Below are 21,309 nucleotides of genomic sequence, written 5' to 3' on the forward strand. Positions count from 1 at the left end.
ACCACTCATACATCTAGGTGGGAATAACTACATCAACAAGGAATCCTTTTTGTATGTATGTAGCCAAAGAGAAACATTACAAGCCAAACACAGATATTTCAAGGGGAAAAACAGCAAGTTGGTTTTGATCGTTTTACAATCACACCAGACTTCCTGTGGAGGGTCTGGGTCACATCTGAGGGGGCTGAAAGGAGCGAGGACAGAGCCTGCAGATTTCACCCCTAGTGTGAAATTTATCGATTGCAGACAATCCCATCTCCACCCCTATCTGTGAAAGCATCGGTGCCCCTTTTGTCAAGAGGCACAATTTTGATGGAGAAGAGTGCAAAATGGAGAGAGAGAGAGAGAGAGAGAGAGAGAGAGAGAGAGAGAGAGAGAGAGAGAGAGAGAGACATGAGTGGGTGGGATGGCAGGGAGCGATGGGGAGTGGAAAAAAAAAAGATTCTATTGTGTAAGCCTGATGGTTTTCTCTGAATCAAAATGAGCAACTGATGAAAAAAAGCAGGATGTTTAGAGACAGTATGAGAGAGAGAATAAAATAATAAAAAAAAAATGCCATCAGGCACCACAAGCATAGCAATGCCCTTGGGGAGGTGGAAGAGAGCGTTTTCGCCTGATACGAGACAACCAACAGAAAGAGAACAGAGTGTGGATGTGTGTGGTGACAGTGAGTCTGCATCACGGGCATACAGTTTCACATTTCTTCATGCTCCACATACAAAAAAGGTCACTTGTTTCAGTCAATGAAATGATGTTAAATCGACCACAAGAAGCTTTTGCGGCATGATTCTCCTCACGGGCCTGGGGCCAATACGGTAGACAATGGTAGAGAGAAAAAAGAGGGAAAGAAAGAAGAAAAGAAAGAAACACCCCTGGCTAGCAATCAAAATGGAAGAGGATTCCTCTCATCTCTATTTGCTCTGCCCTCCATCTACCCCCTCTTCTCTTCTCTCCAGCCATCCCTCCTGCTGGCAGGTGTAATCTGCTCCCCTTCACACCTTGTCAGAGGATGACTATGTTCGCTGTGACGACCTGGCAGCCACAGGGGAGCTGCAACGCAGCCGTCTACATGACAACCAGAGGTTGGCATGTGGCTCCCTCCAGAGTTGTCCCCGAGACGGGCCGAGCAAGGGGCTGTGATATGCTGCCTCGGTCTGTCAGCGCTGATCAAGATATGATTTGCACGGTGAATTAGACTTCATTTATTTCGAATGTGGAGGAACGACAGAGCTACAGGCGTAGAAATCAGGGACACTCGCATTAAGTGCCATCGGTCACACACTTAAAGGGTTAGATAAAAATGTATAACGTAAATTTACAAATAAAAACCAACATGCACAAAAGAAACCCAGCCCCTAATAAAAGCAGACTGAAGCGGGCTCATATGGTAAATTCTGTCTGCTGAGCTTCTCTTTTTAACAAAAAATACTGTTTCTTTGACTGATATACTTCAGTCAGTCACTAATGCTATTCTTTTGCTCTGTGTTAAGCTACTGTCACTTGACACTTCCTGCAGATATTTCACACAAAGTTTTATGCTTTATAAATATTTTAAAGGAATATTTCACCCACAAATTTATGTATCAATTATACAACACGTGTAACCTTGAATTTTATGCTTGTATGCCTACATGGTGAACGGAGAATCCCAAAAATCCAAACATTCATCATGAATTGAAGCATTCAGGGTCCGCATTTAACAATATTAAATATATATATATCAAAACATCAGTTCACCAACTTAAATGAGACTTGGGTTATACTGCATGAGTTGTGTGAGAGTTTGTAAACAGATAATTTGATATCGTTTTGCAGTTGTTAAAGGTTAAGTGTGTATGATTTAAGAGGATTTAGTGCCTTCTAGTGGTGAGGATTGCAGATTGCAACTAGCTGAAACTTCTCCCAGGCTATAATTCCTTCAATGTTATTTGTTCTGGAGGTTTTCAGCAAGAGCAAAATTCCCACAGAGGTCTCTTTCTCTCCAAAATAAATGGACCTGGTGTTTTAAACCGGTAAAAACACTGAATAAAGCAAGTCATGTTACAAGTCAGTGTTTTTCTGACACTGCTTGTCGCAGACGGGCTTCTAACTGCAGTGATCCACTCCCTATGAAATATAAACAGGTCATTCTAAAGTAGGAAAACACTACAATTCTTATTTTCAGGTAAGTTTCCACTAAATTCCTTTAACACTGTGTTAGTGTTGTGTTTCACTGACAGTAGATTAACACTGAGCGAAAGTTAGACCAACAATAATTCATTGGTTCTGATTTTTTCAGACAAAAGTAAAATAAGAGAAAATCCATGCTAGAAGAGAAGCAGACCAGAAAACAGGGAGGCTCCTTACTATGAAACTGTAAAACATTATAAAATAGCGTAAATTACAAGTATAAGGTTGCCTTTCATTATGATCCTGGTTCTGATATAATTTGCAGGTGAGGTAAATTAAGAGCCTTAATGACAGCTGGGAAGTGAAGTGAGATGCACTTACGAAAAAAAAAAGAAAAAACAAACAAAACAGCCATAAAATGTACAGCTGACCTGAACTTAATCACCCACAACTTATTTCTGCTCATGTTTTGCTGATGGACACGCAGTATGACTTTCACTTCTAGCCTGTTGGCATGCTGCTAGTGGCATATGCAGCCATTATGAAAATCCACAGATGACTGGATACTGTACCACACAGGTCAGTTGATAAAGATAATTACACCATTTCAATGGCCGATTGGTTAACATAATTACACCATTTCAAAGTCCATTTCCTACCTTCATCACAGCTGCCGGGCTTCGCCACATCAATTCTCCTCTTCCGCATGCAGGAGGACGCACGGAGTTCACACTCGTTGTTGTAGGTGGTGCCATCACTTCCACACACCGGAGAGAAGGGCTCGCCTGAGCACTGTGGGCACTCACACTTGTTCTGGACACACCGGGCACCCCAGGCACAAACAGTGTTGCCGCATGTTTCTGAATTGCACACACACACACACACACACACACACAGCAGTGGGATGGGTCAGAGCATAATGGGTCAGTGCAAAAAGAAGAAACATTCATGGAGTTGTTTTGATGGATTTCATACACACCAGACCTTAAATGCATGTCTCGATTAGATACTTAACTGAGATTTCTCTGGTGCTGTCCTAATTGCCATGCATGCCACTTCCTCTTGTAATATATCCCTCTCTTAAAACTGACATATACACATTCCCTTAGTAATTCTCCATCTGTCCAAGCGTGTTAAAATATGAACTGCCTGCCTGCAGCTGTATGACGTTCCTGTAGGGCTCCATTTGTATTCTTTATACCCACATTTAATTAAAAAGAACTCCATTCACCATGGAATATTTTACCTATGAACATCGTGCATTTTTCTTAGCGTAAACTGATCACCAAGGATTCATGCTTATGCCAAGAACATGTTCCTCCTTTGCTGTTCATAAAGTATGACACATGCTGTAGAAATGTATGCATTACTTACTGCACTCTCCCTGGCTGACCACTCGGAGGTCCATCTGTTGTTTGCAGGCACGCACATGCAGCTCACACTCGCTGTTGTAGGTGCTGCCATCGCTGCCGCACACAGGCTGGTGGGACTCCACACACTCCGATGCACACACACACTGCCTGCTCTGGGCATCGCAGATTGCCCCGAAAGAGCAGTTGGCACAAGCCTCATCTAGATGGAGATAAGGACGAAAGCAAAGGCTCAGTGTGTATCTCTATGTATGAATTTCAAGTATGCTTTTACATGACTTTGGTGGCAAGTCAGCTCCAATAAATACCCTGAATTTCTAAAATATTCATTCCTTTTTACACTTTTATATTTTGGTGTTTGGTAGACTTAAAATGGATCAAATTTATTGTATGACATTAATCTGCAGACACATTGCAGTGCATTTCAAACTCATCTTACATTTCGATGATCCCTCAACTCAATAGAAAGCTGCAAAGGAATCAGTTTCTGCCTGACTACACATCCTTAGCGCTGCATTGTTATTCTTTTTATGCACATATTTACAAAAAGGTACATTGCTATAGGCTGTCAATATTAAAGCAACTTCCATTAAGATAATGTTACTGCGTCACAAAGACTGTGCTAACATGCTATTTAACAGATGCTGTAAACATTTATTTACTTATTATTTTCCTGTGTTTTAACATTCATAGTGTGAACAACAGCCATTCAGCAATTAATTGGTAAAAATGAGTTGTTGTCTTTTCTTTATCTAGCTCTTGACAAGCTGTGTTACTGACAGCTGGTGAAGTGCTTAATGATGCAGTGCAGCAGCACAAATACAAGGAGTGCAGAGATGCAAAGTTTCCATACTGAGTAAAGAATAGCTGTAAAACTTTATTGGAGTCCACCCGAGGCAGACTCAATTGATTTGAAATACTTTCCAAAGGTACACACCTGTCTATTAAAAGGTGTCACGGTTCACATGCATGTGAGAGCTAAAAACCAAGCCATGAAATTCATAAAAACTCTCAGCAGATAGAATTCTACTGAGGCACAGATCTGAGGAAGAGGATAAAAATAAATAAATAAAAAGATGCCAAAGTGCTGAAAGTTCCCGGGAGCACAGTGGGCTCAGACATCTGGAAACACCCAAAACTCCTCCTTCTGGAGCTGAAACTAAATAACTGAACACAAAGAGCTTCAAAGATACAAAAATAGGAGAGTCTGCCAGAAGGACAGGCATCACCGTAGCCCTCCATCAATCAGGACATTATGGAAGAGTTGAGTCCTGCTCCTGAGAAAAAGCCACGTGACAGCCTGGCTGCCAACTGACACTTAAAGGACTCTGAAAGCATGAAGGAAAAGATTCTCTGGTCTGATGAGACAAGACTTGAGCTCTTTGGCCTGGATGCCAATTGCTATATATCTAGTGACAGCCAGGTACTGCTCATCAACATCCCTATGGGGAAGCATGGTGCCAGCACTATCTTCTGGGCATGCTTCTTAGCAGTGAGTACTGGAAAACTGGTCAGAACTAAGTGAGAAAAGTCACACTTTTTCTGGTTGTATTTCTCACTTTGTAAGGTTGTTCATATCTGCTTATAAATATGCTATTTTCCCACCATACTTCAAAACTGAAGCAGGCAGATGATATGTGTATTTTCCTGCCAAAAGACAGCGCTGAGATACCCAAAAGGCTTAGAGAGCTTTTGAGAGTTCCCTTATTAGTTGGAGGATTCACTTGGATCATCTCTTGAGGAATTGACTGCTTCTGGAGTCAAAGTTTTTTCCCCTGAAGAAACAGCAGGAATCAGACATGTTCATGGCACTGAGTGGTGTCACATGGGGGCAGGAAACAGATGAGAAGGCAAACGCAAGGCCTCACATACACACAGGGCTAGCGGTGGATGTGCCTCTCCCTCTGACACCAATTACACCTGGAGGATTGCATTAGCACAGCTCGCTATCACATTCAATTAGGGGCCAGCTAATACCCGCTGCTGATTTAGCACTAATTGAGAGAGGCCAGACTGGCCGCTGGAACTTTCCACATTATTAATCTGTTTATTAGTCTTTCATTTGCTTCATCTCTCTATATAGTGCTGGCATCCACTCTCTCCTCAGATTCAAAGCTTGACTGTGAACTGAATATGGAAATGTGTTACACGTTACATATAGTACATTGCCTGTAGGAGCAATGCATTGTATACTGGTAGAATGACTAATTTCTCTGAAGCCATATTTAAAAATTACATGAGCAGAGCAAGCAGGACCAATTTTTCCTTTAAACCAATGTGTAATTTTGGTTTGGGGCTGTTAGTCATAGTTTGGGCTAGTCCCCCTAATTACAACTAAGGGGACTAGCCAATTTCCTCTTTTCAACACGACAATGCCTCTGTGCAGGAAGCCAGAACCGTAAAATAATGGTTTCAGAGTTTGCTGTGGAAGAACTGAGCTGGCCTGCACAAAGCCATCCAACACTTTTGGGATTAATTGGAACATCGAACACAAGCCAAGCCTCAGCATCAGTGGCAGACTTCACCAATGCTCTTGTTTACTGGTTGGGAGCAAAATCACTGCAGCCAGGTTCCAAAACCTTGTGGAAGGCCTTCCCAGTGGGGTGGAGGTAGTTATAGCTGCATATGTATGCCCATGGTTTTGGAATGAGGTGTTAAAGGGATACTTTGCCAATTTTTAACCAGCTTTGTATCATAACAATGTGGGCAGTATGTGTAAATCAACTATGGTAAAGTTTCCTCCATCTTGCCAGCACCCAGATGAAAATCCGCTGGATGATGCAACGTGTGTCTGAGTTGTTTCCAGAAATGTATTTTAGTGTAGTGTAAGTAGGTGCCATACTGTTTCCTGTATTGTGAAAATGGAGGCTGAAAATACTGAGATCAAATGGTAAAACTAAGCAGCGCTGATCAAAGATATACAAAGATTCTGTTAGTGCTTTGCCTATCACTAGCCTCAGAAGCATATTTAGCTTACTGTTTAAATGGAATATGAGATGTTTTGTTACTAGCTGGCTGCCATATTAGTTTTAGACGAGCAGCTTGCATTATGTCACCCACCAGCGGGAGTGTTTATTGGTCCGGTGCCACGCAGTGCATTCTGTTAGCTGGAGGTTTTCTAGCTCTTGAGCAAAAGTGAATGCCACACTCTTTTTTCTCTGGTTTCTATGGTCATACGGCACCAACATACTTAAACATATTTTCACCTTCCAACTGCATAGAAAGCCTAGTTTTATGAAAAGACCATCTTTCCAGCAATGAAATATTTCTTTAAACAATCACATATCAGTGTAATGTTGGGGTATCCATCTACTTTTGGCCATGTATACTGTAAGTGTAATAATCTATGACTCAGACTAAAAATCATCTATTGTCAGTGATCAGATGTTGCTCCTTCTATACTGCAAGACAGTTTGGAAATTTTGGCTGCAAAAGATGAAGAGGCTTTAAAATAGCTGGGGGTTTTCTGTGACAAAAATAAATAAACATAAAATATAAAAATGAGGGTTGCTGTAGTTGTGTCTCCTCTCTGGTTGCGGCGGCTATAAATCAGGAAGTGGCGGTGGTGAGTGTTGTCCTTTATCAGGCCCTGTGTCCTGATAGCAGCCTCGCTTCTTTATCAGCTCCTGGCCCTCGCACCTGGCTCTCCACACTGCCTGATCCTCCAGACAACACGCATCGCAGACAGACAGAAAAAGAGGGGAACTCCAGTTCAAAGCCAGGAGCAGAGGGAGAATTGTCACCATTACTGCTAATGTTAAAATGTCCACTTTCTGTCATCTAAGATTCAGTCATCTCTGAGTCTGTCATCACTAATTCTGAGTCCCGGTGAAAAACTTTTATCCCCCTGAAGGCAGACAACTTCACAAGCATAAAATGGTCGGGGAAAAAGTCTGGCAGGCAAGGCATTACGACAGTTTCTAATGTGCTCATCTCATTCAAATTTACTTTCATGTCCACCAATGCACGAATCTCTCCAGCCAAGAAAATATACAGTATAACACAGCGTGTCCAAGATCAAAGTAAGACATTTTAAGATATTCTTATGCCAGGTCTAATAAAATCTAATACCAGCTGCATCCAAAGCACCTGACTCAGTTCGATTGCAGCTAAAAGTCGGCACCAAATGCAACCTGCCTCTGACCCATAAATGGTGTGTGGAGATGGGCTGAGAATCAGCTATACTTTTAAACAGTCAGGCAAGCTTTGGGCCAGCATTGGCGCCCAGATCAGAGGAGTTAGGACAATATTTGCGCAACATTCATCACAAGCTGGACATGAGTCTGGCAACATGGCCATTCATTTAGGCTGTTGTTTGGCTCAGCCATTTTGGTACGTGGGAAATCTTTATTTCAAAAGCTGTAGTTAAAAAATTAAACACAGTATTTAATTTACCCAACACAAATTGAGGTGTTGAATTTACAAATTAAGTTTGAAATGTTTCCAAAACTTAAGCTGCTCAGAATCAGATATGTGTGTGTCAAATGAGCAGCTTTCATTAGCCATGGAAATTTTAGTATCATGTACTGATGTATTAGAATCATTAGACAATATTGGAGGTCACTCCTTGTTGTAGGTAGTATATGACAGGACAACACAAAAATGCTGTATATATCATAATAATCTCCTTATATAAAACTTCCCTGGATTTCAATTTTTCCTGCCATGTCACTCTAAGTATCAAACCACACTTTTTTCTTTGTCAGAGGACCTGCTGGAATTTAGTCAAGGTCTCCTTGAAGTCCCCTGGAGCTAAAGTTGGAAACTGCTGATATTTGTTCTTGCACTGTGACGGCTTCTCTTGTTGTGTTTGGTGGCAGTGTTTGTGCTTTTGGAAGTGAGAGTGAGAAATAGGGGCAGGTTGGTGTAAAAAGTGGCCTTGAAAGCATGAAGGATTGAGTCATTGAGGAGGAAAAAAACCAAAGACCCTCCAGCTTTGCAGCATTTTGTTGATATCCTCACCGGGAAAAAACCTGAATTGCGGCTGAGGGGGTTTGGGCGGAGTATTACCTCAGGATTAAGCAGAAAGAAGTAGGCTGGTTTATGTTTTGAAGGCTTGTGAACATGCCTGGGTGATAACAACTCCCCTGTCGATGCCTGCCTGGCCGGTACACTATTAACTCTGCCCCCCACTTTCTCTGCTCCTCCTCATCTTATTTACCTCCATCTCCCTCCCTCCCTGCATTTATTACTTTCCCCTCCCTCTTTCGTCTGCCCTCTTTTCACCGCCTCTCTCAGACCACTCTCATGCTGCTGGTGTGACCTATATTTCTTACTCAACTGTGTATATCATTTCAAACACCTGTGGGAGAAAAAAGGGGGAATTTGTTTCCTTTCCTCAAATGATTCCGGTGCCTCTGCTCTCATCTGTTTGGGTAAAGTCATATGAATGGCCCTTTTTCCGGGGCGACTGATATCCAGCTGGGGGGTCTATTAACCGAGCGCACCTCTCCCAGCCCACCTTACAAGGTCGCCCGCCACTCAAATGCAGTTGGAGGAAAAATCTCTGAATAATAACAAATGTCACTCATATCGCTATCGGGTTGCACCTGAGCCATATAGATAACCGCTATTTTTCTAGCCCGCAGGGAAGGAAATGAAATTATGGCTGGGCCCATGAGAGGCTGTGGTAAGCTACACACACACACACACACACACACACACAGTTATTTTCTACTCTGGCACCTATCACCTCTTAAACTATTGCTACCCTCACCTGTCTCCCTTAAGCTCCTATACTTTAGAGTCTAGAAGCCATAAATCTGACAACTTACACATTATGGCGCATTTGGATGGAAATAACAAAACACAGTCAGTAAACAAACAAACAAACAAAAAGTTGATGGCTACTTTGGGAATCACATCTTATAAATACCTACTTAATGTTGCAGAATGAGAAGATGAAAGTGTGGTGTATACATTTGATGTTTTCACGGAGAAAAAAAAGTGAAAAGAAAAGCAAAAAGTTACATTTAACATAAATTGGTGGTGGATTTTTGAAGGTCAATTTAATAACTTCAGTTTAATCTAGAAAAAGCTGATAGCCAATTAATTAGCTGATATAAACCCCCACAGAAACTAACAATCTTTTACTTTATTCGATGCCGCATAACAGTTGAACTGAACCTAATGAATCTAATCCAAAGTGACACATATCTAAATAAATAAATAAATAGGGATCACTGAATTTTTAAAGTAATAAATACCTAAAAATATATATAATTCTGGAACTGAACATCAAACTAACCTAGAAAATCTAGGCAGGTTTGATTCTTTTTTATTATTTTCCTTCCTCAAAGTCACCTTGAGATTCTCAGTTGCACAATGACATTACACTGACTTTGTTTATGGAGCCTCCATGCAAAATGGTGATCAGAGATGGGCAGCATTTTTGTTACTTGCATTTAAAATATGTATTTCAATTACTTTTTAGTATTTTGTAACTGGTATTTGACAGTGCTAAAAATGTCAACTTTAATTAAATCTAATTACATACTTTGGAGTATGAAACGCTAGAGGGCTTATAATTTGGAAATAGGCCTTTTCACTTTAAACAGGAAGTGGTGGCATTCACTCAGTCACAGACTCACAGATTTGGGGACTTTAGCTCCAGGTCTATAGTGCTGAACCCGCTGTTGCTGTCCAGCCAAAACTTTTGCGTAAATAAATGCTAAAATGAAGAACAATACACTTTGACACAGAGGGGAACCTGGTTTCTTTGGCACTGTAGTGTTCTGCCAATAACGATAGTTTAAAACATCCTATGGGTGTTGATTAATTAGCCAAACTGATATATCGGTCAAGCTCTAAAAAACATATAATAAAATTCATTACTTCTTATGCGCTTCTGCAATATAAGAGTTGGAGTAACTCAACAACCTGGATATCACAGAAAATCTAACTTTATTCACCACTTTCTTCCGTTGCTCATACCCTAAACTTTTAATTCCAATACTTCCAACAGCACCTGAAGGCAGCATATGTTCTTCTCCTCTCTCTCCTTTTCTGCTCCATAAACATGTATAGTATATTACTGGGGGGAATAGCCTGTGATAATTAGGTGAGATAATAGCTTAAGTCAGTCAGTTGTTATGGCGCTGAATGAGGCCCAGTAAAGCTGTGCAAACAGCCCAGAAATAACCCACATTATCATCGCCATCATTCCTCGGCTGGCTCACGCCTGGCAAGCCAATGCCTCAGCATTTTTATGGCACCATTGCGCTGACGCAGGCCTGTTTCCTCTGGGAGCCAAGAACCATCCATAGTGCTGGATTACAGACAGGGCCCTCCACTCCGCCAGCTCGCTCTGCCTCTCGCTTTTTAAAATAAAGACTATTCATTACTGCAGAGGGACCCTGGGCCGACAGACCTGCCGTCTACCTGTGGTGTAGCACACCAAATTGAGTCAGCCTGCCTGCCCACCGACCAAACACTGCTCTCGCTCCATTTCCTGTTGGCATACATCCTTGCGCTGGATTTCAATTTAGAGAAGGCTGGGAGGGGAAGATGACAGATGCAATACATGGGCAGGCAGTGAGGGAGCATAGGACCACTCCAACAACTAACCCTGTCATCTTCCCACTGTAGAGAAAAACTCAAACCACTATTCATTTTACAAAACAATCAGACTAGCTCATACAAACAAACTCGACCAATAAACTGCGCGTTTTAGGACAAAACAGTAGAGCACAATTTCATACCAGCAAAGTGAGACTAATTCAGTTGTATTGATCACTCAGCTAACTGTGCAGCTCATCCACAAATACAGCACTGCAGAGGGCAACTCACTTTCATTGTTATAGTCTTCAAAATATGCAGAAAAAAATCTATTGTAGTAAAAAGAGTGAATGAGGTAAGTGAGAGAGTTGGGCCAAGGGGCTAATAACCGCTGCGCTTTTGCCCAGTGTGTGTGAAAAGCAAATGGCTTGATGGTAGACAAGGAAGAATACTCAATCACCAATTAGAGTCCATGGGAAAATTGGCCTTCCAAGATGGCATTAAGCCATCAAGAGTAATCACTAAGTGGGTTTACCAAGCTGTAAAAATCTGCCCGTATGGCTGTGTGCCTGTGTGGTGGATCTGAAGATATTTTTACCACTTGAAGCTCCGCTGTCGCTGGTGTACTAATGACTAGCTGATGCTTCGAAACTGCAAGACAAAGCCAAGTGACTCATGTAGCCAATTACGGACAAGTATGCTCTGTATTCTCTTTCATCAGGAGTAAAGAGCATCTCTACTTAAAGGTCAAAACAGGCAAATTGGAGTCTTGATGTTGGTATAGAGGGGCTGAAGAAGAGCGGGAGGGAAGAGATGAAGAGTACTGGGCAAGGGATAAGAATACTCCTCAAGAGACGTAGAGATATATTAAGTATTGTTTTGACTTTGTTGGATATAAATGGGAAGCCCCGAGGGGTCACCATGACTATAATACATATGTGTTAATTGTTAATGCCTTTGGATTATAATTTTGCCTCTGGGTAATGTAGTACGATTAATTAATTTGAGCTTAATTGTATTTCACAAAGGGAGATCTTTCCCTACCTGTGAGCTATAATTCACGCATTTCATAGTGATTTTATGACTGCACAGTAAATTCCTGTAATGTGACTGTTGTGCAGTTACTCACCACACGGTCCTTTGTGTTGGATGAGAATATTCCTCTGCAGGGCACAACCCATCGCTCGCATCTCGCAGGGGCTGCCGTAGCTGTGGCCGTCGGATCCGCACACCGGGTCGGATGTTTGCGGGCAGGCCTCGGGGCACTCGCACACCGGCTCGTTGTTCTTGACCACGCACACCGCCCCATGATCGCACACCTTATCCAGGCAGGGGCTCGGTATGCTGAGATCTGAAGGGCCAATCACCCAAAAGATAGAGAACAAAGTTAGAGGAGAGGGGGGGACACTGAACTGGGTAGATGGGAAGCAGGAAGAATATAAAGTAGAGGTTGGAGAAAGGTCTGGGGCTGAAAAGGGCATAGGTGACAGGGAGGTAAGTTAGAGCATAGCTACATGGGGAACTGCAGGTTTTGTGTTAGAAAAAGGTTTAGGAAGGAAAGGAGATATGATATAGTATGCAATACAGCCCTATTCCTGTGACCCCTTTGCTTCCTAAGCTTCCTATGTCATTTCCTCGACTTTGTGCCTATCCTGATGTATCCTGAATCTTTGAAGAGCTCCCGCCGAATCCGGTGGCATGAGGACAACGGATAAAAACATGGCCCTGTAGCACAATAGAGATGAAACAACCCACGAACAATGGTTGCACAGCCTTTTTTTTTTTTCTCCAGGCGCATAAACGCCTGGATTAATTGACGTTCCCAATATGCCCCTTCAAAGGCTGCCATTTGCATCTCAGTGAGAGCCACCGCTTCAGCCAAAGCTGGCTGAACTGACATGGAGGAGTGAGAAAAAGAAGAGGCAGAAAGTGTGAGAGAGCAAGAGAGAGAAAAAAATGTAGAGGACGGAGAAAGAGAAAAAATAAAAAAGAAACAGGCGAAGAGAAGAAAGAGCCCTCTGCTTAATAATTCAAAAAAGGCAAGCTCCTGGGCAGAGGCAGATATGAAATGTGAACATCACAGAGAGGTGTCTGCTTCAGTCTCTCCCTCTCACACACTAGCTCCGGCATGACTTCATTAAAACGAGGACTGGATTTTGCACCTATGATTCCTGGTAGCGGCGGGTGTAGGCTGTGCTGATATAACCTGACTTGATCAGGAGAGAGGAAACACATAAAAACTGGTATGAGCAATCTTTTGATCACAGCCTCCCATCCTGACTCAGTCATTCTTTACAGCTGCATTTGTCAATGAAAATATAACATGGCATTGTGTATATGGAGACAGGGTGCCAGTATGTGTGTCAGTTTTGAGGGCTTGGCTTGATGGTTAAAAGTGTGAGCCTTGAGAATGGTATACACTCCGGTATCAAGAGTAAGACGATAGCAGGGCTCCACAGTGATTTTCATTTGGAAAGCTTCACGCATGAGGGGCGGATCACTCAGCTAAATGTGGTGTGTCTGCAGATTAGTGGAAAAAGCAGACGGAGGCATCACATAATTTTTGATGAGAAGCACTCAAAGAGGTGCATTTTACACCCAAAGTCAGGCAAACTTCCTTCTCCTGTAGTCTACCTTTTACTTGAGCTTTCGTTAGAGGGGTGGGGGTGCTGTTATGGAAACTGCCCCTTGTAATGACACCACCCATGGCTCCATCATTATCGTGACCATTATGGGATTAGATGGCATCGCAGGGGGGAGACTTGTCGTGCTCAGAGCCCCATGATTCATTTATCAGCTCGGAATCGTTCAGTAGTCCCTCTAATGCCGGTGTAAACTATCAACCGGTAACTCAGACAGAGGCAATTAGCTTGTTTCACTCTGATTGAAACGATGGGAGGGGTGCAGTGTGGGTAGTAAAGATCAATGTCACCCAAACATCTTTTATCTAAACTGTGGACCATCTTTCCAAATTATAATAGCAACTGAGGTACTAGGCATGGGAATTCATAAGTTTATTGATAAGAGTTTATTTATCCCCCATTAAAGGGTTTTTTGGGGGAGTTTTTCCTTATCTGCTGTGAGGGTCCAAGGACAGGGATGCTGTATGCTGTAAAGCCCTCTGAGACAAATTGTGATTTGTGATATTGGGCTTTATAAATAAAATTGAATTGAATAGAATAACAATGGTGTTTTTGATTCTCCTTATCAATCTTATTCTTGACCAACTCCTGATCAAGTTTCTGTATGTTATTACTAATGTGCAGCTTTGATAAAATTGTGGACAGGTGTGCAGGAGGTGTCACAGGCCACTGGCCCTCCTGTCCACTGATCCTGCATGGCACACACATGGTCTCCCTATTGGCTGTCCTACATGGCTGTCAGCCTAGGCGGGTTGGGCTTACCTAGGCGTAGACCCTGTATTAGTTTGACAGGGGGCGTGCCAAAGTAATTAAAAGAGACTATTTGGACCAGGTGGGGGACAGCAGTTGATGAGAGATGTTTTTGAATGTTTTGTTTGATATTATTGTCTGTGTTTAATGTCTATAAATGAACTGTAACATGAGGACCAACCCTAAGCAGTGTCAGACCATGGAGAGCAAGCTGACTGATGGCCGTCGCATCAAGCAGGCCCAAATCCCTTACTTTTAGCCTGGCAGCCAAAACTCTCTGGTTATGTACTGTATGTACGGGCAGCCAAGCCCCGGAAGCCCTAGACAAGTGTTAGCCCTAAGTAATAGTATCAAGTGCTAAGGGTTGTGTTTGCCATGACAGAGGAAAATGTTCACAGGTAAGAGAGGAGATTTTCTGCACACTGTCCTATTGCTTGCAATAAACTTGATTTAAATTATAATGTTTCTGTCCTAAGCTACTGTTACTATAACACAATATTTACCCTCATGCTGATCAGTTGGGAAGTGGAAACACTTGTGTGTAAAGTGTCAAAAATGTGGCATTCTTGGTATTTAAGCCCATATTGTGTAGAAAGATTTTCCAGCATAGTGCAGGTGTTTTTACCCTTGAAACTACAATTATACAGACTTTACGAGTGGCACTATTGTCATTTTTCCTCATGAACTGAAGCCACGCTTTGGACTTTTTCTTCCTCCCTGCAATGACTCCCTCTTGTTGTAAGTTTCCAGCAGCATAGCCACATGAGTTCTATGTCATTATTTGCGATGCCAGTGTTGTACTGAAATGTGTTTCCACCATCGAATACTGTTTTCCCTTCTGTTAATGCAAGCAACCCCTTTTGGTGGTGAGGGTTAGGGCTAAGAGTTTGGGACATATTTAGGTAGGTAGTGACACATATCGATGGGGAAACAGTCTTTGACACAACACTGGCATTTATAAAAGGAACTGATAACTTCTGAATACCAGTCTGATGCATCAGACAATTTGGAACCGGTTCTTAACTGAACTGTTTCTTGATTCCAATCCCTATGAGGTACAGACATTAAAATAGTAAAAAGTAGAGCGGAACATATACTGTGGGCTGCCCACTACCTCCTGCTGTTTTTTTTAAATAAGTTGTGGCTGTGATCAAACAAATCTTTCCGGATCTTGAGCAAGGACACAGGCTGTCCCATTTTGGGAAGTGAATGTTTCAGATTAGAAAACAGCCATTGATTTCTGTGTTTTGATGCCAAGCTGCTGTTTCAAAAGAGCTTGGAGGTGCCACATAAATATGTAAGCTATTTAGTGCTGCTTAATTTGGTACAGCTTCAAAAACAATTGATTCCCCGTGATCTCTTTTCAACTCCTTGCATGTGCCTGTGACCGTGCATGCGCGTGTAACAGTCGTAAGCTTGTGATCCAAGCTTAACTGTACAACCTTGGCCTCCATAAAAGTTCACCAGCCCACTTCCCAAGGACGAGCTCCTAAAACACAACTGCAGCCTCCGATAACGCCTTAGTCTCCCATTCTCTTTGTTTCACACACATAAAAAAGATGAAAGAAAATTCCCCTCCAAAACTAATTTTTTATCATCCTCTACCTCTGGGGGGCAAAAATTCTGCCTGATTTATTAACTGGAGAGGGTGTAAGAAAAAAAAAACCTTAGACAAAACTCCCCAAGTGTAAAAATCTTATGACACAGTTAAAAAGCTGTCTTTCCCTCTCTCTTGGATGCAGGCGGAAGCTTTGAAATGGCAGCCTGTCACAACTAAGGCTTGTGGGATGGTGTTCACAAGCCTGCTCCAGCTCTTTCTCTCTCCCTGGTCTCCTCCCAGACACTTAAATACATCTTCTTCATGCATGTATCAGTGTTTCTGTCAGACAGGTCCAGAATAAACCAGCGTTGCTGGGTTTCAACCAAGCTATTTCTATGTGAGAATTAGCTTGACAGTTGACTGGGAACATCTGTAGTGCCAAACACATGAGTGCAGTAGCCAAGGCATTGTTTTAGTGGCTGAGCAGGTGCAGTGAGTGGTCTGCTGTGGCAGTGGGGGAAAGTCAGGAGAAACAGTAAAAAAAAAAAAAAAAAAAAACATGAATAATTCTTTCTAATCAAGGATTCTGCTCTGCTAGTGTGCACTCAGCTATGTGTCTGTACCATGACGCCAGTTGAGACGACTTTACATACTGGGTGTCATCTCAGTCCGTATCCTCTCCTGCCAGCCACCGTGTAACTTTTCTATTCTAATTAGTGTGGTATTTTAATGGCATGGCCCCGCTTCAGGGCTCGGAGGGGATTACTTCAGGTTAGACCGCGTTGTGTCAGCTCGCCCCAGGTGAGGCAACGGTCGGCCAAGTAAGAAAAAACTGAGAGGACACGTTCCCCTGATGCCCTGATACCTGCTTACCTGTCTGTCTGAAGTATCATTACTGCCCACTTAATGGTGTTATCTGACTGGTAAAGTGGTGAGTACGCAGTGTAACCTCTAAAGCTTAACAACCCCTCGTTAGGTTGCCATGATGGCACAGCAAGCTCCGACAGGACGCTGGCTGTGATTGTGTGGTTGCCGCAGTGAGCAGGCGTACGCTGTTAACCCCCCGTAACATGTCGGTGAAATGCTGGGAGATTATTTTGGCGAGAGCTTCCTCCCATCTCCGCTCAGCTCATACATATGTTAATTGGACTTTTCCCCCCTCGGGTCTGTGTGCAATTCCAAATCACTCCCCGTATTATGCAGGGCAGTGAATCAGTGTAATCCAGGTGATGCTTGCAGTAGCCAACTGGCAGGGAGAATCACCTACAACTGCAACCCATTACAACACAGGACTCCAATGGGGCACAGCCAATCTGCAGCAAGCCCCGCCCTCTGTGTTTCTTCACCTGCAGGGCTTTGATCCGACTCCCTTTGCCTCCCTCGCATTAAAAACATTTATGTATCATATTAGTCGAGGGAGAGGGAGGTGCAGAGAAAAGGCTATATTAGCATACAGCAAAAGGCATACCCGCGGGCTGTGTCTGTCTACCACTGAACACTTATCACAGGCAGGGGGTGAATCGAAGCCTCTTTGTGCATTTACAACTAAGAACGTGCTGCTCTTCAAAATGGAGACAACCAAAACAGCGTGGGGAAAGAAGAAAGACAAGCTGGGTTCCCTGATCTTGTGACATGTATCTATCAGAGGTGACACGACGTCTAAACACCGTCTAATCCAAACAAGTGGTTTTGTCATCGGGGTGTGTGTCAGGAAGTTTCAAAAATGATTTCTCAGATTGATGTATGCAAAAGAAGTGAAAATGGAGCAATAACGCTCAACATTTATTGCATCTCCAATCAAGTCAGGAGCTACAGCACGAGGAAGGGCTCAAAAGAAACAGGAAATGAAATGAAAAATGTAGAAATCATGGTTGATCACAGCCCCGATGGCGTGCGACAATCACAATGCCTCGAGTCACTTCTGGCACCCTGTTGACCCACATTTCTCTGCAATTTCGGCACGATGACAGCCTGCGGGCCGCAGTAAGTGGACTGGCAGTCCCTGGCTGCTGTCAATCTGGCTCCCACGGCACTTCCTCTAATTAACTTGATTAGGAAAAACAGCACTGGTGATCTCAGGCTGACTTAAATACTCCAGCTCCACGACTGTTTGTGAGTCCAATCACTGCAGCCGGCAGAGATGCTAATCAAATAAACATGCAAATGATAAAATATTCGGCACAGAGTCTTGACACCTAAGGTGACTGATTTTCCTTTCCTGCTTTGCAGAGCTCTTTGTCAATGACAATGTGTCTGCCGCTGAGTGATTTTGTGTTAACCTCCGGAGGCGACAGGCAACACATTTCAAGCAACTCTCTCGCACTTCCATGAGTTTTTCTGCGCTCTCAATCATGCACTCACACACAAACACACACTCGGCTGCATGCACATGAAATGACAAAAGAGCTGTGGATAAAGAATTTCTGTCAGCAACTAGCTCTTTCATTTGTTCACTCCTACTTTGCCTGCCAACGTGTTCCTCTCAAACTGTGTGTGTTTCAGTGGTTTTACAGAATTATCCTCGTCTATGCTCTCAAAAGCCACACTTTGCTTGTATTTCTTTTTTATGAACAGCCTAACTACCAATTTAGAAACTCTCCACTTCCTATTCTACTACTACCAGACGTGAGGCCAGTACATCAACAGGCTCCAGGGAGTTGTGGTGAGCCACCTCACACCCCTGTTTCCACTGATTCAAAGCACTACTGAGTATGCACTGAAATAGCTCGACTTAAAGGGGCTGCAGGAAACAAACCATCTGGGCAGGAACAAAGCAGTGATATAACTTGGGCCAAGACAAAAGAAAGTTTTAATTAAACACTTTAATTATAAAAGAAGTCTCTAATATTGAGTAAACAGATTTTTAAGGCTCATTTTATAATTATTTTGAAAAACTTTTCACTCCTCAGTGGAAGTCTATGTGAGGCTTTCAGAATAACTTTTACAATAGCCTGTTTAAAGGCATCCCATAGTTGTTGTTTTTTTCCATAATTTATTTAGCAAAGTTTTCCTTTTCTTTTTACAGCACAAAAAACAAAAAAAGGAGAAACACACTCGACAGAGTATAATGCAATAAGACAAACTGCCAGCTCACAGAAAAACTGCACATATGCATGTCAGTCTGCACTATGGCTGAAATGTCCCCAATTGGATGGTGCATCAGAAATAGAGTCCATGAAACCAGGACCAAGAGAAGTCGAGGAAGGGCCAAGATGAAAGTTAGAAATCTGAGCACTAAGATAAAGGACAGTCTGATACAATCAGTTCCCAAAGTTACATCTCTCCCTTCTAAGAAACTTAGGGTGGGCATTGGACTGGGTATACCAAATGTCTTCAAGGTACAGACGAGAAACCATGTCATTTAGCCATTTTTTTAAAGCACGAAGAGGAAACTGATGTCCACTCTCTCAGGATAACCCTTTTTGCTATGACCACACCAAACATAACAGCTTGTTGTATTGCTGGGGGAAGATTCAAAGAGTAGCTGGAGCAACCCAATATTGCAGAGAGACTGCAAAACTGTTAATGGCCTAAAACGCTGGACTGATGATGGCGCTAAACAAACTGACCAATAAGTTGTATGGAAACAAAATAGACTCAAAAAAAAAGCAAGAAAGAACAAAAGCCTGTGAAAACATCAGGGTGCCAATGTACCTCCAATGCTTGTTCCTCTAAATATATATCTGCAACAATGTCCAACGCTGCACATGCTCTTCCTTGTTTAGTGTGTGCTGGTGCCCTGCTGTGCTGACATCATATGAGAAGGAAGAGGAAAAACAGGACTTTGATGCTTCGGCCTAAAAATATGCTTGTGTGTTCCATGCTATGAAACGTCCAATTGAAACCATCTGCATGGAATTACAGTCAATTATGAATTAATCGCAGCAGATATTTCTTGCATATTATTCGGATTCTGCATGATGGCAGGTTCTTTTGCCTTGTGAGGTTAAAATGATGTTTTAATCAGTTTGTGTGTGTGAGTATTGGAGAACAGCAACATGGTACTTTAAGAGCTCTATATTGAAGTCAGCTATGAAAATTCCAGTGTAATCATCATGATAGCAAACATGATGAGAATAAAGTCCAGAGTAAAGAAAACAGAACTGACAATACTAATAGTGGATTTGTGACTGGCTGTGTGATCTCATCTCCTTCTGTGATGATGACAAACATCATTTCTTCCTCACGTGTCACAGGGCTCTCATATTCTATCACAAAATCCAAGGCTGCAGACCAATTCACCCTCCTTCCCAGCAGCCAGCTCTGATTCACTTCCAGAAAATCCTTCACAGTTACGCTCACATGTTCTTGGACGTCTAGAAGATTTGTGACTCCACCTGGACGTAAGTTAATCAGCTAAATGCCACGTGGTGTCTCAATCTCTAAAGCGATGAGCTTAAGATATCAATCAAATTGTTCTGGGGAGGACAGCAGTTAGGACATTATGGACATGTGGGTTCTTTGCATGACCGTTTCTTTGTGGAGGCAAGCACCGACATGGGAGGGGTGACATTAGGCGCCATCACCCACATGAAACAAGATTTACGACAGCGCCAGACCAGGAGCATTTCATTCGTTTGACAGCTGGCAGGGGCGATCGATCACCCAGCCCCAACGCACCACTCAGCCAATGAAACGGGGATGGAGATCATTATTTATCAAATAATGATAATCTAATAGCTCAAACTCTTCCTTTTCAGATGCATGGAGCTTTGTCTAAAGCCTTGAATCAGTGCGAGTGGACCACGATCACACAGCGGTCATTGTGCAGGCTTCTTTTGACACTGCCAGTCACTGCCAGAGCAAAAGCACAGAAGAGCACAATGGGAGTGTGTGTCTCATACTGTATACAGTGTGTGTTCCTGTCGCATGATCAGTGCGGGCTATTGATCGATCTCAGACAAGGCAGCCTTTTTGGAATACAGAAACACACACACAAACACACAAACACGCACACACACACACACTGCATGCAGCCCTTGGGTGTGTGTAAGGCTTATGTATATCTTAAGTCTTTGGGGCAGTGCTATTACACAGAGAGGGACCTCTATATAATCCGGACTCAGTCCTACTAACACACTGGCAGTAACACTGAAAGGACATGAGGGACAGAGAGGGAAGACAGAAAGACAGAAAGAAAGTTCTAACATGTGCATGGACACACACACACAAACACAAACACACACACCCCTTGCATGCGTATCATCTGTCTGACTAAACCAACAGTCTCTGTGGGCACCTATGCTCGCCTCTTTTGATGTTTAATTAAAACTGAATCGGGGGGTGGGGGGGGGGCGTTCGTGGTGCTCTGTTTTGAAAAATATGCAAATGTCAATAAAAATGCATTAAAGAAACATACTACCAGTCGCTGACGGCTGCGATGCACAGGGGAAGAGAGGAA

General features: G+C 42.8%; 1 protein-coding gene across 11 annotated transcripts in view; it reads right to left on the reverse strand.

Annotated features, from left to right (window-relative positions):
* agrn (agrin) overlaps window positions 1-21,309 on the reverse strand; it is a 302,216-nt gene that overhangs the window by 66,051 nt on the left and 214,856 nt on the right. For all 11 annotated transcript variants that reach the window (XM_033628910.2, XM_033628916.2, XM_033628914.2 and 8 more), the window contains 3 exons: window positions 12,106-12,327; window positions 3,484-3,681; window positions 2,769-2,969 (listed from right to left, as the gene is read on the reverse strand). In XM_033628910.2, the coding sequence (XP_033484801.1) occupies window positions 2,769-2,969; window positions 3,484-3,681; window positions 12,106-12,327 (621 nt within the window). The remainder of the gene's footprint in view (window positions 1-2,768; window positions 2,970-3,483; window positions 3,682-12,105; window positions 12,328-21,309) is intronic.

This window comes from Epinephelus lanceolatus, chromosome 8, assembly GCF_041903045.1.
Source record: "Epinephelus lanceolatus isolate andai-2023 chromosome 8, ASM4190304v1, whole genome shotgun sequence".
Taxonomy (NCBI): domain Eukaryota; kingdom Metazoa; phylum Chordata; class Actinopteri; order Perciformes; family Serranidae; genus Epinephelus; species Epinephelus lanceolatus.